Raw genomic sequence first — 26338 nt, forward strand, 5'->3', positions numbered from 1 at the left:
TAATGTATTTTGGTGACTGTTGCTCTTGAGTTTCTATTGCACAGAAATTGTTGAGAGAATAATTTTTGTTTTAGGCCACCAAGTTTTTTAATAACTTGCTACACAGCTATGGATACACATCCAAAAGCTTTGGATGGCATCTCACACTATAATCATACAAGTAAGCCATCATTAAGTCCATTTTATAGGTAGGAGGATTGAAACTCAGGCTGGTAAAATAATGTTCCTGGTACACACATCTAGGAAGTGAAAGGGCTGCCAGGACATATAATGCCAAGTTCTAGGCTTATTTTTTCTACTCCACTGTTCCAGTTATCTATTTTTTTTAATCTTTATTTTTTTAAAATGTGGTTCTGAGGATCGAACCCAATGCCCCATGCATGCCAGGCGAGCGCGATACCATTTGAACCACATCTCCAGCTCAGTTATCTATTGTTAAAAAAAAATAATACCTACTGACATAAAACAACCATTTTATTATGCCCCTGAAGTTGGTGAGTCAGGAATTCTTTTTGTTTTGGTACTGGGTATTGAACCCAGAGGTGCTTTACCACTGAGTTACATCCTCAGTCTTTTTTCTTTCTTTATTTTTTTAGTTGCAGATGGACAGAATGGCTTTATTTTATTTTTTTATTTTTACGTGGTGCTGAGGATCAAACCCAGTGCCTCACACATGCCAGGTGAGAGCTCTACCGCTGAGCCCCAGCCCCAGCCCCAAAGCTGCTGCTGCTGCTGCTTCTTCTTCTTCTTCTTTTTTTTTTTTTTTTTTTTTTGTGGTGATGGGGATTGAACCCAGGACCTTGGGCATGCAAGGCAAACACTCTACCAACTGAGATATATTCCCAGCCCCCCAGTCCTTTTTTATATTTTATTTTGAAATAGAGTCTTGATAAGTTGCTGAGGCTGGCCTCAAACTTGTAATTCTGCCTCAGACTCCTGAGTTGCTGGAATTATAGACGTGTACCACTTTACCCAGATATGGGTTAGGAATCCTAACAGGATACACGGGGATGGTTTATTTCTGTTCAATTATGTATGGAGCCTTACTTGGAAAACTGGAAATCTGGGGGTAACCTGACATCTGGGGGCTATATCATCATTCGCGTGTCTGGCTATGGATGCTGGCCTTTGGCCAAAATGCTTTCATGTAGACTCTTCCTAAAGCTGGGCTTCCTTGTAAATGGTGACTGGGTTCCAGAGTGAGCATCCTAAAAGATGGAAAATAGAAGGTGCCAGTTCCTTAAGGCCTGGGCCCAGAGAATGGCACAGTGTCACTTCTATAATGTTCTATTAGCCAGTCTATCCCAGAGCCCAGATTTAAGGGAAGGATACATAGACCCTTAACGCTCCATGGCAGGCATTTAAAAAAAAAAAAACAAAAACTGCCACATCCAGAATGTCCTCCCTTGTTTGGTGAAGGAATTAAGAAAACCCAGCCCTGCCCTGGCCAGCTATTCTGTAGTGAGTTGGCTATATGTACACAAAAAAGAAACACAAGAGCCGGGGGTGTAGCCTAGAGGTAGAATGATTGTCTAGTATGCATGAGACCCCAGGTTTGATCCCCAGCACCACACACACACACACACACAAATAGTGCCAGAGGTCATGGCCCATGTCTGTAAGCCCAGCTGCTTGGAAGATTGAGGCAGGAGGATTATAAGTTTGAGGTCAGGGATGGCAAGTTCAAGGCCAGCCTCAGCAACTTAGACCTTGTCTCATAGGTAGATAGATAGATAAAAGGATGGAGATGTAGCTCAGTGGTAGAGGTACTTGACTACAAAGCAGGAGGCCCTGAGTTCAATCCTCAGTACTGCAAAAATAAATGAATTAATTTAAAAAATAGAAAAGAAACACAAACCCTATCAGCTTCCAATGCTACCTGTTCATGAAGGGCTTAGCAGAGAAAGTATATCAGGCTGGGGATTATGGCTCAGTGGTAGAGTGCTTGCCCATCATGTATGAGGCCCTGGGTTTTATCCCCATCACTGCCAAGAAAGGGAGTGGGGGGAGAGAGAGACAGAATATGAATGTACAGGGCTGGGGATGTGGCTCAAGTGGTAGCGCGCTTGTCTGGAATGTGTGCGGCCCGGGTTCGATCCTCAGAACCACATACAAACAAAGATGTTGTGTCTGCCAAGAACTAAAAAATAAATATTAAAAAAAAAAAGAATATGAATGTACATCACCAGAACAAGGGAAGGGCCTAGAACTGTCAGGGATGTGTTCTGGTGTCCACTATGTGCCAGGCATGATGGAAACAAAGATAACAAACCCTTAGGCAGTGGTTTCAAAGGGCAATGCATGGACTAAAGGGAAGAAAGTGAAGAAACATCATCACCTTGATGTAACAGGTGCCACAGCTGAGAGATGCCCTGAGAAGCGACACTCTACTGTGCCCCAGGAGCCAAGACAGCTTTGCAGAAGTGATGTCTGAACCATATCAGAAAGGTACCCCAGGTGGAAGGACAAGCCTGGGCAAAGACAGACAAAAGGAAACAAAGTATTTGGGCAAGTGATTCAGTATGGCTTCGGGGATGGGATGGGTGAGCAGTGCTGATAGGGAAAGTTCCAGAGACATGAGGGAGCCAGAGTCAATGGAGTGTTACTACAAAGGCAGATCACTTGATTGCTGATAAGAAGTGAGTTTGTGGGCATTCACAGAAGAAGGAGGAAGAGGATGTGCATAATACAGTTGGCACTGACATTAAACTTGAGAGCAATCACAAGTGGGCAGTAGGGTCAGGGAGGAAGGAGTGTTTGGACATGTGGAGTCTGAGATAGATGGAGGGAATGGGAGTGGAGATTCCAGTTAGATCTGTGTTTGCATAGCTCTGGGCTGAAGAGCAGATGAAACAAGTGGGAGCTGCAGATGGAAATCTTTGACCACCATGGTAAACAGAGACCAAGTCTATATTCTGTAGGCAAGAAAGAAGCAGGGAGTACAGGGATTATAGTGGTAATACTAAATGAGTGTCCATAATATGTCAAGCCCAGTCCCAATCATTTTATGTAAATTTGGATGTCATGACAATCCTATAAGTACTACTGCATTTCATTGAATATAAGATATTATCAATTGTAATACATAACTTTTTTATGTATTGCTAAGATAAAATACATATCTTTTAAGTCATGGCATGACTTCAGTTTAAGATGAATTCTGATTTCAGAGATGTTAAAATGTAAAAAGAAAAAGAAAAAGGCCATGGAATCAAAGAAATACATAATCTGCATTTAAAAGATGAAGAGGGGGTGCTGAGGTTGTGGCTCAGTGGAGCCAGTAGTAGGAGCCAGCACTCAGGTTGGTGCTCAGTAGAGCACCTAGCATGTGTGAGGCACTGGGTTCAATCCTTAGCAGCACCTAAAAAAAGTATTGTGTCTATCTACAACTAAAATAAATAAATAAATAAATAAATAAATAAAATTCTTAAAAAAAAAAAAAAAAAGATGAGGAAGGGTTGGGCTGGGCATCATGGCTCTTGTCTATAATTCCAGCTACTCCAGAGGCTAAGGCAAGAGGATCACAAGTTTGAGGCCAGTCTCAGAAATTTAGAGAGGACCCTAGCAACTTAGTGAGACCCTGTCTCAAAAAATTAAAAGTTCCTGGGGATGTAGCTCAATGGTAAAGCCCCCCTGGGTTCAATCCTCAGGACAAAAAAAAAAAAAAAAAAAAAAGAGGAGGGTGGTGGGTGTGTGTGCTCAGTGGTAGGACACTTGCCTAGCATGTGCAAAGCCCTGGGTTCTGTCTCCAGCATCGCAAACACACACACACACACACACACACTGGGGACACTGGACAATGAAGTAGCTCAATGGTAGAATGCTTATCTTGCAAGGCCCTGGGTTCAATTCCTAGTTCTACTAAATAAAGAAATTTAAAATATAAGGAGGAAACAGGCACAGAGGTGTTAAATAATTTGCCCAAAGTGCAGTTAGAGAGCCATGATTTGAAATCAGGCAGCCCAATTGCAAAACCCCAAAACCCACTTTTTTGGTACTGGGGATTGAACACAGGAGCCCTTAACACCCCTGAGCCACATTCCCAATCCTTTTTATTTTTTAAATTTTGAGACAGTCTCTCTAAGTTACTTAGGTTCTCCTTAGGTTGCTGGGGCTAGCTCTGAACTCACAATCCTCATCCTCCAGAGCTGCTGAGATTACAGGCAAGCACCACTGTGCCTGGCCAAAACCTAAGTTCTTAATTATTTTGTGATGCTAGACAAGAGGTTGTGAGCAATATGACGATTTAGGAAGACCAGTGTGGCCACTGACGTTGACATGGATTGGAAGGGAGCATGAAGAGTCAGATGATGCATCTGGGAGATTGGGGTTCGTTGTGAGAGAGTACAGGATGAGGTGGAGACCATGTACAGTAGGGGACAGATAGGACAGAGGTTCTTCAAGAATTGGCAGGACTGTTGGGCATGGTGGCACATGGGACTAAGGAGGCTAAGCCAAGAGAATCACAAATTCAAGACCAGCCGCAGCAATTTAGCGAGACTCAACAACTTATTGAGACCCTGTCTCAAAAAAAATAAAAATGAAAAAAAAAAAAAAAAACAATCCCCAGTACCTGCCCCCTGCAAAAAAAAGAAAAAAGAGCAGAACTGAAGCCAGGTGCAGTGGCACATGCCTGTATCCCAATGACCTGGGAAGATAGGCAGGAGGACCACAAGTTTCAGGCCACCTTGGGCAACTCACTGATACCTTGTCTCGAAATAAAAATGAAAAGGACTGAGGGTGAAGCTCAGTGGTAGAGCACTCCAGGATTCAATCCCCAGTAACACACACACACACACACAGAGGCAGAAATGGACAGTTGATATACTGAATGTTGGGTTTGAAAACAAGGACAACTCCAAGTGTTGAGCCTGGAAAGCAGACAGTGTAGGAGGGTACAAGGCAGCTGCACACACTATCAGATGAATAAGTTGTATAATCTTGGACAAGTTGTATGATCTCTGGATCTCATATTTTCATTTGTAAAACAAAGGAATTGGATTAGAATGTTCTCTTGTGGAAGGGGTAGGAGGTCCTCTCCCCATCCCCAGGGCCTCTATAGGTACCCTTAGGGCAGCAGTTCGAACCCTGGCTACAGGTTATACTAACCAAGACCCTATATGAGACCACTTAATTCAGACTCTGGAAGTAAGGCCCAAGCATGAGTAATTTTAAAGCTGCTCAGGTGACTCAGATGTGCAGCTGGTTGAGAACACTTGCGGAAAATCCTCCAAGTACCTGCTTTGAAAACTACTAGGCTATGTGAGGGCTGGAATCCCTTCCAGTCCTAGTTGCTTAGATTGAGACTTGTGGTTGGTGACAGGCCTCCCCTCCCGCCCATGTTCATCTTCCATCTGCTACATCAATAACTCCTAATAGAGAACCAATACCAGGATTTCTCGGATATGAACTATTAACGTTTGGACAGTATAATACATTATTGTGAGAACTTTCCTGTTCATCATAGGCGGTTTAGCAGCATCTCATGTCTCTACCCACTATGTACAAGGAGCATCTCTACTCAATCAAAACAATAAAAAGTATCCAGAGGTTGCTAAATATCTACTGAGAGAGAATCTGAGGAAAGACATTCTACTGAAGGTCTTGGTCCCCTCACTGCCCTCCCCCTTGCAAACAGAGGCCAGGCAGAAATGGAGAACATAGTATCGCAGGTTTAGTTGGGCCCAGCAGGGGGAAGGCCCTTCCAAGGAGTCCAGGGCTGCTCAACATTAACACAATAGAGGGACAGTGTGCCAGCGGGCTGATGTGGTCTCAACAGAGAGGGAGGGAGTTTTCCAGAACACTCATTCCCGGATTCCCAATCAGTCATAGGAGCGCTCAGAGCAGCTTTGGGGGCAGACAGCCCTGGCTTTCCCGGAATGGGCAGAAGGGGTGTGGGAGTGGTGGTGTGTGTGTAGGGGATTCTTTCCTTCTGTAGATAATTTCCTGGCATGGCCCACTGCCCTGGTCTGATTGGTGGAAAGCTGGAGGGGAGGAACTTTCCAGCTGTGGGTGCCTGGGTTCCTCTGATGTTGGGAATCATCATGGAGATGTTTAGGTTGTAGGGTCTGGAACAATGAAACTTTTGCATTGGCACTAAGGGGTGGGCTGGTTCTCCACAAAGTGATATGGATGTTGTGGGTACACATATTCCTTAGAACTGCAAGTGGGGAGACTGTAAGCATTTTCACAAGTCATGGTTTGCTTGGAGGTGTCTTTGCTTGAAGGTGTCGGGACCTGAGGGAAAACAGAGGATGGTAAGCTTCAAAAAGTCATGGGAGGGAGCTGGGAGGAAGGAGGGAGGGTAGGGGTGAAGAGGTGGCAGTCTGCCCTAATCCCGCAACTCACTCCACCAGGAGGCTCAGAGCACCCAGAAGCAGGACAGCTCCAAAGACAGAGAACAGCAGAATCTTGGCTTCCCGCAGATCGTGACTACCTGCGGGGAACCCAGAAGGCCATGGATGATCCAGGGGATGATGTCCGCGGATGTTGGGAGAGACTATCGGTTTAGGGATGTGGGCTGGGCGGGGCCGAGTTGGGAGTAAAGACCTGGGAGGCACCGCTTTCGGGGCCAACAGGACGCCTCGGTGCCCTCGCAGGTGGAACAGTTGTATAGGATGGTGCTGCCCCCTGCAGGAGACAGAAGGAGCGTGGCTGGCCGGGGAAGCCCTGGCCTCCACCCTTCCAGCTACCCAACTTCCTCCCGAGCTGCCAGGTCTCCTTGCTAGACTGTAGGCCTCTCATCCTTGCTAGCCCTTTCCATTTCTACTCACGGCAGGCTGGGGCACAAAGAGCTGAAATGAATGACAAGAAGAGGATGGGGGTGGATGAGCCGCTCAGCCACATACCCCATTGTCTAAGATCCTAGGCACCTTTGATGCGTGCCCTTCCAGCATCCTCACCTTCCCTGGTATACTGGGGGATCTTGGTCTTTTGAAGCCATTGCCAATATGAAGGGAGTGAGGAGATGGACCCTTTGATCTCTGAGGAGGTAGAGAGCAGCTCTATTGCCCTGGGTCTCAGGACTGCCTGTTCACCTCCCCCCACACACACACATACATTCAGCACCCTTCCTGGTCAGCCCTCCCTTCTCCACCTGTGCCCTTCCCAGTCTCCCATCCTCCTCCTTGGTGTCCTCCCAAGCCCCAAGGTTTCATCTTCCCTTTGACCTCACCCATGACCCTCAGGACTCTGTGAGTCTTCTCTGTGACTTTGTTCATGGTCACCTCATCTGTGGAGATGGACAAGGAACAGTCATTCCCTCACCAGCCAGCCCAGGTTGTTGTGCTGGGCTCTTTCCTGGGATCTGAAGTTTTCCCAGGAGAGATCAGTGTGTCCAGTGTGGACTGAGGCAGTGGCTGAGGGTTGTATGTCCAGCTGGCAAGTCAAATACTGTCTCCCTTAGGGCATAGGAACTGTTGGTGGTCCTGTCCCTGAAACTCTTACCTAAGGCAAAGGCTGAGAAATCTGGGGAAGCCCATTCCTTCCACTCGGCCTTCAGTTGGCTGCTGAGCTGAGCCAGGCGACCAGGCAAGTCATGAGCTGGGAGGCGACAAAATATACAGGCCTGGGCAGCTGCCAAGAAAACTCCACCTACTGCCAGCATCCACATAAGGCCTACTGAGGGACGGGGTTGGAGTTAGTCCTAACTAGGCTAGGAAGGCCTCAGGATGCTTTGTGAACCTGGGAGGTTCTAGAGTATTCTAGAACAGCTGGAGGTTCTAGAACAATGTCATTACTCCATCCTTGGTTGGTGTAAAGCTGGGGCCTGAGGAATTGAGAGAAAGCAGAAGATATCTCTAGTAGAAGATAGAGAAAGTAGGGCTTCTGTTGCAAGGGGACAGTGGCCTTTACAAGTCTGTGGTTTCATAAGCTATTTTATTTTTCTTCTTGTAAATCATCCATGATAATCAATGGGTGACTCCCCCACTGAAGAAGTTGTACATGTGTATCACATCCACTCAGGGACCCAGAAATCTCATCCCTTCTCATATTCTCCCTCACTTTCTCAAACTCTTCATCTCTTCTCTCTGCCCAGGGCAGCCTTGGGCCTTCCCCAGCTATCTCCTAGTAACAGGCCCATGGTTACCCCACCAACTAAGAGTCCCCTACAGGTTCCAGAGGCCCAGCTAAGTCCAGTGACTTCTTTTACTTCTCCCAGGAAGATCCTTGTGACTCAAACTCAATCAGGCTCCTCCTGCCTACGTGGTGACATGGGCACATAAACATAAATGCCTGTACACACACACACACACACACACACACCCTGTGATTAACTAAATCTCAGTTTACTCACACATATACCATGGATAAACTTGTGCCAGAACAGTTGCTGGGCAACCCCAAACAGGCCTGGACATACAAAGATCAGAGAAGGGCCATCACATAGACACCACAGTCAGCAACACTGATGGAACCAGGGTACCAGGAACGTACGTATCAATCAGACACACTGGCTAATATGCACTTACATACAAATGAAGTAATGCCAGTACATAAAAAGATACCACCCTCCTCCCCATGGCCAGCTTCAACTACAATATGGGATCCTTTAAAACACTTAGAATTCCAGGGAGTGCTCCAGCCCTCTTGCTAATGGGGATTCTCCTAGCTCCCTTATGTCAACCTAGGGTGGGCTGTGATCTGTTTCCCGCTCCATAGGTGGCTTGAGACACAGCGAGGAATCCCCTTTTCCATGTTCCAGAGCGTTTTGACCTCTCATTGGTCAGGCCAGTCCAAGCCACCCAGTGCCAGGAGGGGAAGCCACAGTCCAGGAGACTACATTAGGACAATCCAAGTATCCCCTTCCCCCTAGACTTCAGTGTTCCTTGGGGGTTTTGCTAGGTCTAACCTGGGCATGGAGGTGTTCCCCACTTTTCAGACCCCTGAATATTGAGCTTTAATTAAAGAAACACTATAAGTCTCCAGCCTCAGGCAAAAACAAACCAAGGGAACCTTCACTGCCTCTTTCAGGTAAAGCACCAGTTCACACCCTCTGGACCACTTGTGAGTCCTTGGTGGGCTCAGTTGGGAATTCCAGCCCACATCTGGGCTCTAGTCAGATGCACTGGGACCCCTGACTCTCATAGCTCCGACACCAGAGCTAGAAAGAGGCTTCAGGAAGCTTTTATCCCTTTAGCCTGCCCCTCTCCCCCTCCTCCCCACCATCAAACTGAGGACAGCATCCTCAGTGCCGGACAAAGCGCAGAGATCTGGAGTTAAGCAGGTCTTCAGGGTCAGGGAAGACCGAGTCAAGGCGGAAACCGTGTTCTAGAGCCACCCGCAGCACTTCCTCCAGGAAGCTTGGTGTGCCCACCACCTCCCGACGTTCTCCAGGCCCCCCAGTCCACAGTGGCTGTAACCCCAGTCTGCCATACTCGGTCTCAGGGAGTTCCGCCGGGCGCGGCGCCCACTCCAGACGAAAATGTGGCCCCCCCTCTACTCTGTCCCCATTGGCCACACCAAATCGAGCCCGCATGGCACCCAGACACTCGGGGTCGGTGCAGAAGAGGTTGGCTCGGAAGGTGTCCACCTGGACGGAGCTCAGCTCATAGTGGTGTGGGCCCCGGCGAGCAGAGAAGTGCACCAGGCGCGGGCTGACGTCTACATCTGCGTGGAGCAGGGCAGCTGTGGATGCAGGGGTCCCACGCGAGGCCTCCAGTTCCCGTAGGGCATCCAGAAGGGGCCGGATCTGGTAGAAGTCAGCTTCTGCCTTGAGAAGGGCTGTCTCTCCATACCCACGAGGCAGGTCCAGTCGGCCCAGCCGAAGGAAATTGAGGATGTGGCGGAAGGCCTTGCCATCCCGGTCGATGAAATACTGGCCACCTTCTTGGTGGTTGAGATTGGCGGGCATCGGAGTGCCATCCCTGAACATGGCCCCCAGCATGGAGTCTGGGAAGCGGGTCAGGGTCTCCAAAGTAGTGGAATATAGCGTGCCCCCCACATTCAGGGTCACGGGGCCCCCAAAAGAAGGGGGCGAAGAGGACACAGGAGGAGGGGAAATTTTGGGGAGTACAGGAGACAGGGAAGGAGAAGAAAGGCAGAACTTCCTGGGTGTGTGCAGAATTGGCTGGTTGTGACTCGCTAGGTTGGAGGCACAGGCTGGAGTACAAGCTAGCAAGGTTTGTAGCTCACCCTAGCTACGTTGGTGGTGGTTATGGAATTTCAGGGCACAGAGAAGTTGAAAGAACAGATGAAAATAACAAAAGACAGCCAAGAGAGGGGAAGAGAGCATTTGGTGTAGACGTATCTGATTTGGGGTGGTCAGTAGTTCCTTTCTGTGGTCTTCCGACAATGGGTTTCCGGAATCCAACCAGCAGGTGACGGTGGCGAGCACAGGGCCAACTGTGAAGGGCCCAGCTTCCGAGTTTCTGGGCAGATCGCTTGGGCAGAATGCGAGTCCACGCAGAGCTCCGGAGACCAGTCAGAGGCCCGGCCTGGCTTCAGCCCAGTAGATGGAGGCCGGAGCTGATGAGAGCGGATGGCGAGCCACACTTGTACTGACTGTGGTGCAACGATGCACTCTCGGTCTGAGCTGGGAGTGTCCGAGGGCTCTGATGGAAGACGCCGAGTCTCTGGACTCCCGCACCGCAGCCTTCCTGCAGTATCGCAGCACTGAGGTCCTCTCCGCCCCCAGGAAGTGGCCTAAGGGCAGCGGCCCCGGGCTCTTTAAGAGACAACCCCGCCCCTTAGCGCCCCGCCCCCCGCCCCCGCGGGGCTCGCGGGGCTCGGGTGGAGGTGGGAGCTGAAAGTCGCGGACTGGAGAGACTGGGCTGACGGGCTGGACGGGCGGACGCGAATGGGGGTGGGATGACTCATGCGTGTAGCCCCGGATGTGGCCACGACAGCCCTGCGGTCCTCCAGGTGTGCTCGACCTCACGTCTGCAACCTGGCAGGGGCTGGAATCTCCAATCCCACCACTGTGAGAAAACCGAGGTCCGGCCGTCCCCGTCCAGGGGGCCAGTTCCCTTCCAGTGGCTCCCGTGGGGAATTCCCGAGGGGGCGGGTGCTGAGCCACCGCATTCCAGGGATGCCTTCCGGCCGGGGTGGCCCAAGCGAGCTCCCCTAAGGGAACGCCAGCCCCCACCCCAAGCTAGCTGGACGAGTCTGGCCACGTCTCTGGAGCCAGAGAACCCCGCCCCCCAAGGCCGCCTGGGGCCCTATCTGCCATTGCACTCCCCCAAGTGTCGCCTCCTGCGTGCGTGACTCGAGCCTGAAGACTCCCAACTCCTCCCAGCATCCCAGGAGCGGCAGCGCCCTACACACTCTGCCGGTCCCAGAGGTGGCGCCCAATAAATGATCTACGAAGAGATGAGCAAAGCACAGAGGCTTTAATGGCAGTGGAGACGGGAAGGGATGGGGGAGGAGCAGGGCCCCCAAGGTCTGGGATCAAAGCGTATGGAGGTCATAACTACGCCGGCTCAGCTTCTCCGGATCATCTGACGCCATTAGGGAGAAGTCGCGGAAGATGTCAAAATATGTCTCATCTCCTGAGGGGGAGGGAGGAAATGCTGGGAGGCCCACAGCTGGGTCCTAGCACTGAAGTGCACCGTAGGGCAGCTGAGGCCGGCCAGATAGGGGCTAGAACTTGGAGCGTGGGTGGAGAGAACTAGTGCTGCCTGAGCATAGCAGAGGCGCCTATTCTTTGCTTTTTTATTCAGAGCTGCTAGCACAACGGATGCGCCCAATACATGTTCGCTGAATTAAAGCAGTTGGGCTTGAGGGAGACAGGTCACCAAAGCCAGAAGCCCAGAATTCCGGTATTGGGTTTCCAGGGATGGGATAGGTGAATTTACCTGTCTGGCCCTGGGCCGCTTCGGCCTCCCTCATCTTTGCCAATCGTAGCCTGAAGGAGAAGGAATTAAGGATCAATAACGTTCTCCTCACCCTTCCTCAGCTCCATCCTTCAAGCTGGGTTGTGTTTCATTCATTTTTCCCAGTGTCCAGTGCTTAAAAGATGCCGGTCAGCAATGGTGGTGCCTGAATGATGGCTCTCAGGATGAACTCCCATCCTCTTACCCTGTCTGCCCACCTTCCTACTACACACCCCAATCCACACATCCTTTGTCTGGCCCAATCCCTCCATAACCCATTAGGCAAGCTCCCTTGTTGGCATTAGCCCCACCCTTCAGGCATTCTCACAGGGTGACGATGTCAGCATTGGCTGTTTCCATGGCAATGGTCAGAGGGTCCCTTCCTTCAGAATCCCGAGCCCCCAGATCAGCTCCTCGTTTCAAGAATAAGCAAGCGAGCCTGGAGAGGACAGTAGGTTCAGCTCCGCCATCTCACCCCTAGGGCCTTCATCCTGTTCAGAGCCTTCCTCCCCATGGCCATCATCTCCTGCTGCCCTACCCGGTGTGGCCAAGAATGGTTGCATGGTGAAGTGGGCCTCTGCCGGCACTGTCTGCTTGGTTCACATTTGCCCCATTCTGGAGGAGAAACTCACAGGCCAGAAGAGAATTCTGCATCCAGAAGTCAAAAAGGAGGATTGAGAGTGGCATCTTTAGAGGTGATTTCAAGATGTTTTAGGTGGGGTATGGTAAATAAGGGTCGGGAGGGTATAGCCAAGTGTCAGGCTTGTTTCTAGCTCTTTACACGTTTTCATATATTAAAGCCATAGTACAACCTTATGAGATATGCCATCCCAATTTTATAGATGAGGAGATGGAGGCACAGAAAGATTAACATCTTGTTCAAAGTCTTACTGTTAAGCGGTAAGACCCTGGATTCAAACTCAGGTTTTAAATCACACACTCTTAGCAATGAGTTTCAATTACTTATCTTCTCTCCCTATGGGGTGGGGACCCTAGGGAAACACTGGGGGAGTGGGGAAGAGGAAAGAGCTGGACCCCAAGTCTGAAGTAGAAGTCAGAGAAAAGGAGCCTTAGGGTGGGATGGGGAGGTCAGCATGATTCTTACAGCAGCTGTGGCCTGGATCAGCGGTGTGGCATTTTCCTGACCTCCATTGACCCAGTTGACATCGGCTCCATGGGCAAGGGCATCAGCCATGGTGGGAAGGGATGGAGGATGCCCAGCAGCACGAAACAACAGGGCCCCGGGGTGTAGGTGGCCCAGGTCACCAGAGGGGGGCTCTGTTAGGGGGATTTAGTTCTGTTAGGGATAATCAGTGCTGAGTCTGGGAAGAAAACCCTTAACCTGGTATCCTGATGCTGCACTAGGATAGGTCACTTCTAAATTGTGGGGAGGCCTTCATGACTCAGGACTATGGTGAGATGGAGTGACATGGGTGTGAGTACATATAAGTGTGAGGATGCATGTGTCTGGAGCCCTGGGGTATGGGAGACAGCATCATTCACCTCATCCTGTCTAACCACCCTGACTATCCAGACAGGCTGGATGTCACAGGTGAGTTGACTCTCCCTGACAGTCTCAGCTCTCACCTTCCTCTGCTCCAGCCAAGCTCACAACCTCCTTCCAGGTCTTTGGAGATCTTTCCCACTCTTGACTTTTCTTATGCTCTGGATACCCCTAATGTAGTCCTCCCTGCCCACTCCCCACCCCACACTTCTTCCTGTACTTAGCACCATGCCCCATTCTAACTTTCTGAGAGAAAGAGATGCTCAGAGACAGAGATACTGGCAGAGATTTAGGCAACATTCTTTCTCTATCCCTAATAAGGGGGATTAAACCAGGGAGCGGGGTGGGGGGCTCTACCACTGAGCTACATCCTTAGGCCTTTTTATTTTAAGACAGTCTTGCTAAACTGCTGAGGCTGGCCTTGAACTTGGGATTCTTCTGTCTCAGTCTCCAAAGTCACTGTTGCTGGAATTACAGGTATGTGCCACCACTCCTGGCCCTCCAAGACTCAAGGGGAGGGCCTGGTCCTCATTCTGTGTCTCCGTTTAGGGCCTGGTACTGTGCTGAGCACACAATGGATCTTAACAAATGCCCAACCAATGTTCTACCTGGCTTGGATCTGATGCTCCCTGGCCGGGGCTTGATGGAAGGCTTTGGGGGCATAGGAGGCTGCCCCCTCGGGGGCCCTCTGCCACCTCTTCGGCCTCGAATCTCTGGAAGCTTGGTCAAGAACTTCTTCTCCACGTATTTGGCATGAATCCAGGCTTCCTTCTCCTGCCTGGAGGAGACGGGCGAGAGAAGAGTCTGCTCCCTTTCTATCTCAGGTCCCTCCCTCCTGCTCCCCCCATGGAGGGGAGTCCTGGGCACCTCTACCCCAACCTCACCGGGAGCAGGTAGGCCCTGGCTTCTTCACTGCCATGGCCTCCACGCGGGCCTCATAGATCTGGTTGATGACAACATTTCCCAGTTCACACATAAGCTTCAGAAGGCCAGGCAGAGGCAGAGAGAGACAGGTAGGGTTATAGGGTGAGAATCTGGTTCATTCTCCTCACCTGCCCTCTTCACAATATCCCAAGTTACCTTTACTAGTTCTGGCTCCCATGAGTCTAGGGTCAGGGACCGGACTTTGGAGAAATGAACACCAAGGCTCCTGAAGGGCCAGAAAGGGAGTCATGTCCACTGTGGGCAGAGGCCTGAAACTTCTGCTGCTGCTCCAGTAAACACTCAAAGGCAAGGCCTGCATGGGAGGCCATGCAGAGGAGTTGGGCTGGGAGGCAAGCCAGCTGGGCCATGTATCCTGGCAGGATCCTGCCTGTTCACCAATTCTTCCTTCTTTCCTATGTTTCATTTTAAGACCCGCATCCTCTCCAGCCACCTCACTTCTCTGAGGGTACCTTGGCCTGGACAAAACTTTCCATACCATCCCGCTTCCCTCTCATTGTACCAGAATGACTGGGGGTGAGGGCCTTATAGACTTGCTAAGGCCTCACAACTTCTCTTTCTGGTCTTCGTGGGCCTTCTCCACCCTCAGCAGCGCTGACCCATGTTTCCTCCAACCAAGCTAGTAAATTCCTCTGTGTTTTCCCCAAACTTGGGCAGACCAGGACATCAATGAGGGCTAAGCCCATCTGGGTACACCTGGTATGCACCACAGCCAGAAGGAATGGGTCTCATGCTTGGGGCCTTGGGAATGACCTGTGGATGCCAGAGCATTGAATGCAAAGGGTGACTCCAAGGTTGATGCTCGCCCACTCTGGGGCTGGTTCCCGGCAGTCGCAGCACTGAGCGTTGCCATCTACACTCTGTACCTGGGCTGCCACGTGCCCAACTCCCCCAGGCTCCCTTCCTCTGGCCATTCCACCACAGCCCAGTGTGGCAGCAGAGCCCAAAGCCAGGTGTCCTGAGCCCTGGGGGAGACAGGAAAAGAAAGGATGACAAAGGGGCTTAGGATAAGGGGTGGCCCATTTCCTAGGGCAGCTAAGCCCTACATGCCCACATTGAGGTACCTGGCCTGGCCCACATGGGCTGTCATCAAGGCGAGCCTGGCTGAAAGCAGAGGCGATGCTGCTCTGTACAGCACTGACCCACAGCTGCAGGAGGCGCTCAGAGTCAGCCTGGAGGAGGCAGGACCTGGGTGGAGGTAGTGAGGGGGAGAGGGTGATTGAGGAAGGATCTGAGGCCAGGGGAGCCATATGGCAGGACACATTCAGCTAGTTCCAGTTGTATTGAAATATATGTGGCCCCTGACTTATTATGATGGCTTAACTTTGTCTTCTTTGGTCCTGGGGATTGAACCCAGAAGTGCTTTACCACTGAGCTACATCCTCAGTCCTTTTTTATTTTTTGAGACAGGGTCTTGCTGAGTGGCTGAAGCAACTTATAATTAACTTGAAGGGCTGGGGCTGTAGCTCTGTGGTAGAGTGCTTGCCTCAAATGTGTAGGCACTGGGTTCAATCCTCAGCACCACATAAAAATAAACAAACAAACATATTGTGTCCATCTACAACTAAAAAAAAAAAAACTTAAAAAAAATAAATAAGATTAACTTGAGCTCTCAATCTTAGGATCCTCCTGCCTTGGTTTCTAAGTCCCTTGGTCTCTAAGTCACCCCATGCCCGGCTTTGACTTAAGTTTTTTTTTTTTTTAATTTACTGTTATGTGGAAGTGTACCCATACAACTATTTTGATCTACTTTCAGTAGAGTATTCAATAAATTACATGAGACATTCAACACTTTGTGTGTGTGTGTGTGTGTGTGGTGCTGGGGATTGAACCCAGGGCTTTATGCATGCAAAGCAAGCACTCTACCAACTGAGCTATATCCCCAGCCCAATACTTTTTTTTTTTTTAATAAAATAAACTGTTTTCTTCAACTACAAGCTAACGTAAGTAAGCATGTTTAAGGTAGGCTGTGCTCAGCTATGATGATCAGGAGGTATATTCAATAAATGTATTTTCAACTTTTGATATTTTTAACTTAACAGTGGGTTAACTGGGATGTAACCCCATTGTAAGTTGAGGAGCACCTGTACTTCTGTATCAATTGGTAATATCCTCCTACATATCCCTCATCACCCTGTCCCTTTTTCAATCCAGTCACCAAGAAGTTAAGGCCTGTATGGGGGTTCTCTCTTGTGGTCACCCTGTCTTTCTGGTTGCTTATTGAGACTTATTAGAATATTGCTGGCTAGGGACTATACTCACTTGCTAGTTGACACCACCTCAAAGCAGAACCGCCTTTCTGAGTCTGGGCAGAGTTTCACTGTACAGAGGCGAAGGTCATCCACCACCACTGTCACAGGGTCCTGGCAGGAGATGATGATAAGAGTGCTGATCTCCATCCATAGGGAAGGGCTGAGTTTCCCTGGGGCCCAGGCCTCTAGGACCTACCCACCTTGTATTTCTTCTGATAAACCAGTTGGTTCCTCTGAATGGTGAACCAGCGTCTGCAGAAGGTGGAAATAGTTATAAATGTGGGCAGCCTTGGGATGAGGCTCAGGAAGGAACAGAAGAGAGGCTGTGCCCTTTGCCCCAGGAGGATTTTGCTGAGGAGAGAGAGAAATGAGCTGACCATCCCATGAAGGGATAGAGAAGGGTAAATATCTAAAGGGAACTCCTCATAATCTTGGACAACCTAATTTGTTGTATTTACAAGGACAATTTTCCAGCAGATGGCAGTAAAATTCTCTCTCTTTTTAAAAATAAGTTTATTGCTACAACCCCCCCCCCACCGCCCGCTCCCCAAATTGTAGCCAGTGTTTAAGGAGACAGCAGTGCTAGGTAGGGGAAAAGGTTAATGTTATGTATCATCCTGATTCAACTAAGGGATGCCTGGATATGTGGTAAGCATTGTTTTTAGGTGTGTCCATGAGGGTATTTTCAGAAGAGAGTCACATTTGAATTGGTACTATTGCTACAATTTTTGACAAATGAAAGTATCCTGGGAAAGGGACTCAATTTTCTAATCTTCACAAAGGTCTCCTACAGGCTAGTGGTAGTTCTGGAAGGGAAAGCAGTTTTGTCAGGGCATGCCACCATGCTGCTCTGAACCTGTAGGAGCTTCCTGTTTCCCTCAAAGTAGACACCAAAGACCTACAAAAAAAGTCTTTAAGGTCCTAGAATGATTCACACCCCCATTATTTCATATTTCCTTTTCCCTTACTCTGTGCAGGTCCATGGTCTCTCCACTGTTCTTCAAATATCCTACATATCTCAAGGCCTTATTGCTGATTTTTTAAAATTTTATTTTTTAGTTTTAGGTGGGCACAATATGTTTATTTTATTTTTATGTGGTACTGAGGATCAAACTTAATGCCTCACGCATGCCAGGAGAGTGTCCTACCACTTGAGCCATATCCCCAGCCCCGTTAGTGCTGATTTTCTTCTGTCTATAACACTCTCCCCCCAGATATCTTTGAAGTCATGACTCAAAAGTCACCTTCTCACAAGACCTACCCTGACCCACTATTTAAAATCACAGCTAGGCACAGTGGCACACACCTGTAATCCCAGCAGCTCAGAAGGCTAAGGCAGGAGGATCATAAGTTCAAAGCCAGTCTCAGAAACTTTGCAAGGCCCTAAGCAACTTACTATCTCAAAATAAAAAATAAATAAAAGGGGAGCTGGGTATGTGACTCAGTGGTAGAATGCTTGTCTAGCACATGTGAGACACTGGGTTCGATGCTCAGCACCTAAATAAATAAATTCATTAATAAAATAAAAGTATTATGTCTAACTATAACAAAAAATTTAAAAAAAAATTTAAAAAGGGCTGGGAACAAGTCAGTGGTTAAGTGCCCCTGGGTTCAATTCCAGGTTTTAAAAATAAATAAATAATAGCAAACCCTGGGTTGGGGATGTAGCTCAGTGATGGAGCCTTAGCATGTTTGAAGCCCTGAGTTGGATACCCAGCACTGAAAAACATATAAATATGTTAGCCAAATTATATTGTTATATTGTGTGCATGTACTAATATTTAACAACAAATCCCACCATTATGTACAACTATAATGCACCAAAAGCAAAAAGAAATAAAGTAAAACCACCCCCCCCTTCATCTTGCCATATACCTTATTTTATTCTTTTTTCCTATGGCACTATTACCTTCTAATATAACATGCAACCAACTTAGTTACTATGTTTATGGTCTGTCTTTGCTGATTGAATGAACGCTCTATGAGGTGGTGGTTGTCTGTTTTTCCTTGCTGTGCTTAGCGCACTAACACTACTCAAAAAGTACTTAATCAGGTGGGTTTGGCTGATTGGGGTGCCCTGCCCTCACCTGCTCCAGGTCTTAAATGCATTGCTGGCCCGTTTGAAGAGATGTCCTTCCATGACCAGGCCACCGGGCCCCTCCTTTAGGCTTGGCTCTGGTTCTTCCCCACCCAGTTCCTGAGGGCACAAGAGGGTCAAAAGGAAACTGAGGTGGGTAGAGGCTATAGGTCTGTCTGCTTCCTGCACAGTCCCAGCCCCTCACCTTCTGTTTTAGTAGCACATGTCTCTGTTCCATGTCCCTCTTCTCTCGTGCTGAGTTCAAGACCAGCTGGTGCAACTGGGTATAAGAAGTCATCTCAGATATTCAAGTCTCCTTCAACTAGGCCAGGAGAGTCATCTCAGAACCCCTACCCTCCCTACATCATCTGACTGATCCCTGAGTCCTACCTGGGCACCCAGGTCTTTGCGATACTGGGCCAGTCGGTTCAGCTCCTCATGGCCCTGCTGGAAATATGTAGCCTGGGCCTCCACCAAGCGTAGCACCTGGAGGACAAAGTGGGCAGAGGGAAGAGCTGAGGAATGACCTCTCTCTCCCTCTTTCTTCCTATTCTTTGTCAGCAGGCTCATCTCACCACCAGTGAAACTCACAAACTCCATGATGTCAAACTTCCTCTTGTCCTCAATCACATTGATCTGAGGGCCCAAAAAAATCTCAGGTCAGTTTTGAAATCATAGTACCCCCTTCTCACTGCAATTCAGGCACTCCCAACCTCGAAGTACTACCCAGGTCCTTGGTACTCTGGGGAAGACAGGCTGGGACAGGTACCTGCAGGGCATAATCCAATGCTCGTCCCCGGTACCCAGCTCGAGCATTCCTCAGAGCAGCTCCAGCCTCTTCTGCCTCTTGGACACGGCGCCGAGGGACCTCTGCATTGTGGTTAAGAGCAGCCTCTAGGCTCTCAGCCCCCCGCCAGAAATCCCGGCGAGCCTCTCGGAAACCCCGGAGACCTCTGGGCATGAGAAGATAACACAGAATTATAGAAATATCCACTTGCCTCCAATAGACAATTCCCAGGATAAGGCCCACCCACCCACATCCTTTCAGTTAGCCTATGTACAGTTGGAAATCCAAAGGGACCCTTGGGATAAAAGAATAGAAATCAGGCCACCAGAAACCCCCAATCTCACAACTCCTTCAATCAAGGAGGTCCCTGGGGCAACAGGAAGAGGGCTGCTTTCTGGGAAATACAAAAAGGCCCCCTTCCCTCCAATCTCACTCCTTGACCAGGGTCTGGATTTGCTGCTGTAGCGTGTGCTGGGTGGCATCGAGAAGCTCCTGAGGGAAGCAGAAGTTGACAGATGGAGATCAGGACAATAGATGACCCTGCCTTGTCCCCTGACTCCCATCCTTAGTTTTTCCCACTTACTGCATGGGTGTCCAGCTTGTGATTCAGGCTCACAGCAAATTTGTCCAGACACTCCTGGGCAAGAAGAGGCACAGAAAGAGAGAATAAGAGAGAAATAAAACCATTCATGCATTGGAGAAGCAGGGCCTTCCCAACTCTAGACCCCACCTATTAATGGCTATCTTGTATGGCAGCCCCAGCTCTGCTCTAGCTTGAGACCTGCAGACCTCAGGTCAGTATTCCTTTTCCACAGCTTTCCCTCATTCCATTCCCTCATTCCACCCCAGTATACCCCCCCTTCAGATTCTGCACATACCACCATCATGGGTTCTGGTGGACCCAGCTGGGCCAGATCACAAATGCCAACAATGAAGGCACGGCTGGCAGCAAGGTAATGGCGCCCACTTTCCAGGAGGCCAGTTCCCAGCTTGAGGAGCTGGGGAAAAAGGAGACCTGGGAGTAGTGCCATTAGCCACCACACCAGGCAACACCCTCCACCCCTGCCCCATTTTATTTTCCCTTCCCAGGGCTACCTCCCCCTTTCTGACCTCACCGACCTTTCCTCCAATTCAATCCTACTCTGCCCCATTCCTTATACACACCTGCTGTGTTCTGATTCTTGGCTTGCACTATTCTGTTCTTAATACAAAATTCATACCTATTTCTCTCAGCCTGTTAAAGCCTCTGTAAGATCTACCTTCAAAAGGTCTTTTCCTTTTCACTCTCCCATGTCCCTCCCTGCCTTGCCTACCTACTTAGATGAAGGAGTTGCCAGAAACACCATCATTCTATATTGTCTGTCTTGTAGGCTGAATTCTCTAATGGCTGGATTCAATTCTACAGTCTTTATTGTCAGGGACTGTCCCTTTCTATGCTCACTAAACATTCCCTTGTAAATATTAATTGGTCACCTAGGCCACAGGGTCAGGGCCAAGCAGGATGCTAGGGTGCTCTGGGGTCTATCCTATAAGCACTCACAATGGACAAACAAGGAGATCTGATAAACCAGGAGGCAAGCGGTTGACCTGGGGAGTGGCCCTGGAAGAACCAGGTGTCTAAGCTAGAACTCCAAGTCAGCCTCCTAGCCCCTGGACCTTGTTATCTGTGCAGGGCTGCTACTTCACTGTCCCTGAGGCTCAATATGCTTGACTCTGGCCTCAGTTACCATGTCTGGGATGGAGCATAGTAGAGTCCTTCAAGTTCAGTCCTGAGTGGCAGGAGACCATTAGGCAGGCTTTGTGAAAAAATGCAGGGCAGCAGGAACTTGGTATTCATAAGTGTTCAGTGTACTTTTGTTAAACTGAAAAAAAAACATTTTCTGGGGCTTATGGAGGCTTTAGGGAAATAGAGCTTGATGTGCCAGTGGCTAGCAGGATCAGTAATTGTTAGGAAACTGACCAAGATCAAATCTTATCAGTCTGTGCCAAGGGACAAAGATGCTCACAGATCACTCACTGTGTGGACTGGATCCTTACTTACCCCAGCCCTACTGAGTAAAGATATGAATAAAAATCTTTCTAGAGACAAACAAGTATATCATACAATAGAATAGTACTCAAATAAAAAGGAACTATTGATATGTGCTACAACATGGAGAAACTTCAAGGGCATTATTTTTTCCTCCACATTTTTTTATTGGTGCATTATAGTTATACATAATGGTGGGATTTATTGTTACATATTAATATATGCATACAATGTAACAATTTGGCCAATATTACTGCCCAGCATATCAAAGGCATAATTATGAGTAAAAAAAGTACCAATTTTGAAAGGTCATATACTACATGATTACATTTAAATAACATTCTAGTATTTGTGGGTGGGTACTGAGCAATAGGATATATACCCAGTCACTTTTATTTTTTATTTCAAGACAGGGTCTTGCTAAATTTGCTGATGCTGACCTTTTATGATCCTCCTGTCTTAGTTTCCCCAGGTATCTGGGACTATAGGCATATGCCACTATACCCAGCTTATATATAACATTTTGGAAATGACAAAAGTATAGAGATGGGGAACAAATCAATGGTTTCCATGGATTGGAGAAGTAGGTGAGGAGGTATTACTATAAAGGGAAGGCTTGTAGAAGTTCCTTTGTGGTGATAGAAGTTCTATACCTTAAAGGTGGTGATAGGGCTGTGACTGTGGCTTAGTGGTAGAGCACTTGCCTAGCATGTATGAGGCACTGGATTTGATTCCCAGCACCATATATAAATAAATCAAATTAAATTAAGTTCCATCAATAACTAATAAAAATATTTTTTAAAAGGTGGTGATAGGGCTGGGGCTGGGGCTTAGTGGTAGAGCACTCGCCTAGCACCTGTGAGGCCCTGGGTTTGATACTCAGTACCACATAAAAATAAATAAATAAAATATATTGTCAGGGACACAATATATTTACAACTAATATATATATATATATATATATATATATATATATATATATATATATATATATATTTTTTTTTTTTTTTTTTTTTTTAAAGATGGTGATAGGGACTGGGGATAAAGCTCAGTTGGTAGAGTGCTTGCCTCGAATGCACAAAGCCCTAGGGGTTCAATCCCCAGCATCAAAATAAATAAATAAATAATAAAAATAAAAATAAAGGTGGTGATAGTTATGTGAGTATATATGACAAAGTATGATAGATGTATACACAAAGACATGCAAACAAATTAGTACACATAAAACATAAAATCTGAGTAAGTTCTATAGGCTTTATTGTTAATTGTATTATAACAAGATTAATTTCCTGGTTTTGATAATGTAGTAGAGTTACACAAGATCTTAAGATTGGGGGAGGTTGCGTGATGGGTACATAGGTCTTCTCCTTGTTATTTTTCCAATTCTATAATTAACTCAAAATAAAAAGTTTAATTACAAAAAAACAATGAAGCCAGGTGTAATGGATTCTTGAGAATTATTTGAGAGGCTGAGACTGGCAGACTGCAAGTTTGAGGCCAGCCTGGGCAACTCAGTGAGGCCCTATCTCACAATAAAAAAATAAAAAGGGCTGGGAACGTAGTGCAGTGGTAGAGAACCCCTGAGTTCAATCCCCAGTACTTAAGTAAATAAATAATTAATTAAATTAAAAAATTTAAAAATTAGTACAGTGGGCTGGGGTTGTAGCTTATTGGAAGAGAACTTGCCTAGCATGTGTGAGGCACTTGGTTTGATTCTCAGCACCACATACAAATAAATAAAATAAAGGTCCATCAACAACTAAAAATATATTTAAAAAATATTCTTAAAAAAATGAGTACAGTGGCAAGTGCTTATAGTCCCAGATACTGGTGAAAAAAGCAAGAGGATTGCCTGAGCTCAACAGTTCAAAGCTAGTCTGAGCAACATAGCAAGACCTTGTCTCAAAAAATAAAAAAAAGTGTGTGTTTTTATAATAACATGCACATATATATACATACACATATATATGAAATGAATTGGTCCCATACTAGCTTTCAGGCTTTGGGGCACTACGGATTGTGCAAATATATAGCATAAAAGCCCTCCAAGGCACTTTTGTTCTAGTAGGGGAAAATACAAAGAAAGAAACAGGCAAGTGTGATGAATACATATTAAGCTGAACCACAATGATATACATTCTTTTCTAATCTCCACCCTTGAGTGTAAGCATGACTGTGACTTACTACAAATAAACAGAATATGGCAAAGGCCATGGGACAGCACTCTCATGGTGAGGTCATATTCTGTAGCGAAGGTGATAGATGACATTCCTGTGATTACCTTTCCATAAACATCAGTGCCACCTTGCTAGCCCACATAAGGAAGACTCCTTCTGACCTTGAAGAACACAAGAAGCAGCAGCAAACTGCTATGTGATGTGTCAATGGAGAGGGCCATATAACAGGGAATTGTGGGCAGCCTCCAGAAGATGAGGGTCTCGGTTCTACAATAGCAAGGAACTGAATTCTGTCATCTTGTGAGTTCAGAAGAAAGTCCCAAGTTTCAGATAAGACTACAACCTCAGCTAAGAACTTGACTTCAGTCTAGAAGACTGAACTTGACTTCAGTCTAGGAGACTCTGAGCAGAGGAGTAACTAAACCATGCCCAGACTCCTGGCCCACAGAAACTATAAGAATGTTTATTATTTTATACCACTAAATTTGTGATTTTTCTGTGTGTGTGTGTGTGTGTGTGTGTGTGTGTATGTGTATGTATGTTGCTGGTGATGGAACCTAGGGCCTAGTGCATGTTAGGCAAGTGCTCCACCACTGAGCTACATCCACAGTTCCTGTGATAATTTGTTACATAGCAATAGAAAACTAGTAACGGTTTAGGCTTGGTTCACTTGTAATTCCAGTGATTCAGGAGGCTGAGGCAGGAGGATCACAAGTTCAAGGCCAGTCTCAGCAATTTAGTGAGACCCTGTGTAAAAGGACTGGGGATGTAGTTTAGTTGTAGAATGCCCCTGGGTTTAATCCCCAGTACTGCGAAAGAAGAAAGAAAGAAAGAAAAGGAAATGCAGGGTCAATGAGAGTAAGGAGTAAGGGAGGAGAATGGGTGTATGGGTGTGTGTATGTATGTGTGTGTGTGCTACATGCAATTTTATAAAACAGTCAGGGAAGGTCTTTCCATCTGGTGTTTATATGCTTTACTGGTTTGACTTCCACAGCCAATCTGGGGGCTAGAACAGTCTTGACAGTCTTGTTCTCCTAAATATCCAGGGTCAGGTACAATGCAAGGGTTTAGCAGCAGAACATAAGTCTGCAAGTGAATCTTGTTTTCCAAGATCCTATGTACCATGAGAACACAGAACCACCTCTTTTTGGCTTCTGTGTTGTCCCCAAAATATATACCCTACACAGTTAGTATTTAATAACCCTAGGACTTATTCCCAGTCTCCAACTTTCTCCATGGCCCAGCCCTCTTATCCAGGAGAGATTCCTGGGTCACCTCTCCATGTAAGTGTCACCTTTTCCAGACGAGTCTCCAATTCTGACACTTCAGCTTCCACCAACTCGATAGAGGCTCTGGGGAAGGAGGGATGAGGTCACAGGAACAGATCTCAGGTCCATCAGGTCTAGAAGCCTCTTCAGGGTTGGGATTGGGGGTTTTGGGCAGTGGGGACAGACATAAAAAGCTGCTGGGTTGAGAAGGGCCACCCAGCCACCTGATCTTGCTTATTTACTTCACAGTCTAAGCTATTACAGGCCAGGCCAGAGCAGGAAGAGAAGAAAGATGGATGTGGTGACTAGAGCCGGAAGTTGCTAACCGCCCAGAGCAGGTGTTGGGGGAGGGACAGGGGTCCCAGTGAGAGGGAGGAAGGGATATCAGTTCTGGGGGATTAGAGAGACCAGACAGTATGGGCAGGGTAGAGATCAAACTAGGACTCTGGTTTGATATCAGAAGTACTACTTTGGCCCATCAGCTTCCTCTGGTCACTTTTTTTTTTTTTTTTTTTTTTGGTGTGTGTGTGAGGTACTAGGGATTAAACCCAGGGGTTCTCTACCTCTGAGCTATATCCCTAGCTCTTTATGAGAGAGGGTCTCACTAAATTGCCCAGGCTGGCCTTGAACTTGAGATCCTCCTGTTTCAACCTCCCAAATAACTGGGATTACAGGCACCACACCCGGTTTCTCTCCTCCCCTGAGGCCTATACCCTGAAGTTGATCTGGCCTGCGAAAAGCTGTGTGTATGCTGTCGTGTTGGGCGATTTTGGACCCTCCCCACCTTGGCCATCCCCCCCCAACCTACACATACTTACCGGAAGCGGGGTGAGTCTTTGAGACACTCTTCAAAATCCAGCTTGACAGTCATCTCACTTGATTGCTGTGGGGCCAGAGGGCCCCGGGGCCAGGCAGGTGGGGATATAGGCCAAGGCACTCCCTGCCCCAAGAATGGCCTCAATGAGGAAGGAGGGGGTCCTTTGCTGGGTTGTACCTGGGGGGTACAATTCTGTCCCCAAAGGAAAGGGGTATTCTAGGAGGAGCTCTCACTCCACACTTCCAGGCAATGCTGGGAGGGGCAGGGGTGGAGCCTGGGTGGAGGAGGGGGGCCTGAGATCAGAGAAGCCACAGCCCCGCCCCTAGAGACTATCTGTTGTCACCTTCCTCCTGGGGCCCCTGGTCTCTCCCTCTGCTTCTTTCTCTTTTAGTGGTTGAGTTTGGGGGGGGCGTGGAGGGGCTGGTGATGTAGGTTCAAATCCTGGCTCTGTCACTTAGAGGTCGTGTAGGTTGTGTGACCCTTTGTAAGTTCTCTGATTCCTCAGTTTCTTCATTAGAAGATACAAATGAAAATCCCTCCCTTTGGGGTTATTAAAAAAAAATTGAAGAGGGTTGGATTTATGGTTAACTAAATTAATTGCATCAGTCATTACCATCCTGCTGCTGCTTGACATTAACATTCTTGAGATCCTAGCTTCTTTTGCATCCAGTT

General features: G+C 47.8%; 3 protein-coding genes across 7 annotated transcripts; all 3 read right to left on the reverse strand.

Annotated features, from left to right (window-relative positions):
* Positions 1-6110: 6110 nt before the first annotated feature.
* Tmem95 (transmembrane protein 95) lies at positions 6111-7773 on the reverse strand. 2 transcript variants are annotated; one of them, XM_027946861.1, is made up of 7 exons: positions 7447-7773; positions 7175-7231; positions 6903-6983; positions 6774-6794; positions 6550-6630; positions 6349-6436; positions 6111-6237 (listed from the first exon to the last, which is right to left on the reverse strand). In XM_027946861.1, exons 1-7 carry the CDS (start codon positions 7610-7612, stop codon positions 6195-6197), a joined length of 537 nt encoding a protein of 178 aa, XP_027802662.1. In that variant the 5' UTR covers positions 7613-7773; the 3' UTR covers positions 6111-6194. The 2 variants fall into 2 exon arrangements, with proteins under 2 accessions (XP_027802662.1, XP_027802661.1); XM_027946860.1 differs by having other exon boundaries at positions 6550-6654.
* A 499-nt stretch (positions 7774-8272) lies between these two features.
* Kctd11 (potassium channel tetramerization domain containing 11) lies at positions 8273-9986 on the reverse strand. Its single transcript, XM_027946859.2, has one exon. The coding sequence runs from the start codon at positions 9884-9886 to the stop codon at positions 9188-9190; it is 699 nt and encodes a 232-aa protein (XP_027802660.2). The 5' UTR covers positions 9887-9986; the 3' UTR covers positions 8273-9187.
* A 1325-nt stretch (positions 9987-11311) lies between these two features.
* Positions 11312-25921, reverse strand: Acap1 (ArfGAP with coiled-coil, ankyrin repeat and PH domains 1). 4 transcript variants are annotated; one of them, XM_027946856.2, is made up of 22 exons: positions 25668-25921; positions 21103-21237; positions 20254-20390; positions 19959-20012; positions 19809-19867; positions 19358-19541; positions 19180-19224; positions 18979-19074; positions 18794-18868; positions 18599-18708; positions 16712-16763; positions 16522-16622; positions 15324-15447; positions 15013-15224; positions 14398-14467; positions 14202-14296; positions 13926-14095; positions 12919-13091; positions 12352-12461; positions 12142-12252; positions 11796-11845; positions 11312-11489 (listed from the first exon to the last, which is right to left on the reverse strand). In XM_027946856.2, exons 2-22 carry the CDS (start codon positions 21161-21163, stop codon positions 11389-11391), a joined length of 2190 nt encoding a protein of 729 aa, XP_027802657.1. In that variant the 5' UTR covers positions 21164-21237; positions 25668-25921; the 3' UTR covers positions 11312-11388. The 4 variants fall into 4 exon arrangements, with proteins under 4 accessions (XP_027802657.1, XP_027802656.1, XP_027802659.1 ...); XM_027946855.2 differs by lacking the exon at positions 21103-21237 and adding an exon at positions 24876-24933 and having other exon boundaries at positions 20254-20373; XM_027946858.2 differs by lacking the exon at positions 21103-21237 and having other exon boundaries at positions 20254-20373; positions 25668-25919.
* Positions 25922-26338: the final 417 nt, after the last annotated feature.

The sequence above is a fragment of the Marmota flaviventris genome, chromosome 17, assembly GCF_047511675.1.
Source record: "Marmota flaviventris isolate mMarFla1 chromosome 17, mMarFla1.hap1, whole genome shotgun sequence".
In the NCBI taxonomy this organism is placed as follows: Eukaryota; Metazoa; Chordata; class Mammalia; order Rodentia; family Sciuridae; genus Marmota; species Marmota flaviventris.

What these genes read in the sequence shown, in the direction of transcription:
- Tmem95 (XM_027946860.1), bottom strand. Translation starts at nt 7,612, where the DNA reads ATGTGGATGCTGGCAGTAGGTGGAGTTTTCTTGGCAGCTGCCCAGGCC. An exon ending in TTTCTCAGCCTTTGCCTTAG is followed by an intron (nt 7,232 to 7,446) that starts GTAAGAGTTTCA and finishes CCATCTCCACAG; the next exon opens with ATGAGGTGACCATGAACAAA. An exon ending in CAGAGTCCTGAGGGTCATGG is followed by an intron (nt 6,984 to 7,174) that starts GTGAGGTCAAAG and finishes CTACCTCCTCAG; the next exon opens with AGATCAAAGGGTCCATCTCC.
- Kctd11 (XM_027946859.2), bottom strand. Translation starts at nt 9,886, where the DNA reads ATGCTGGGGGCCATGTTCAGGGATGGCACTCCGATGCCCGCCAATCTC.
- Acap1 (XM_027946855.2), bottom strand. Translation starts at nt 25,720, where the DNA reads ATGACTGTCAAGCTGGATTTTGAAGAGTGTCTCAAAGACTCACCCCGC. An exon ending in GCATTTAAGACCTGGAGCAG is followed by an intron (nt 16,764 to 18,598) that starts GTGAGGGCAGGG and finishes CACCTTCTGCAG; the next exon opens with ACGCTGGTTCACCATTCAGA. An exon ending in CCAGGGCCTACCTGCTCCCG is followed by an intron (nt 14,096 to 14,201) that starts GTGAGGTTGGGG and finishes CGTCTCCTCCAG; the next exon opens with GCAGGAGAAGGAAGCCTGGA.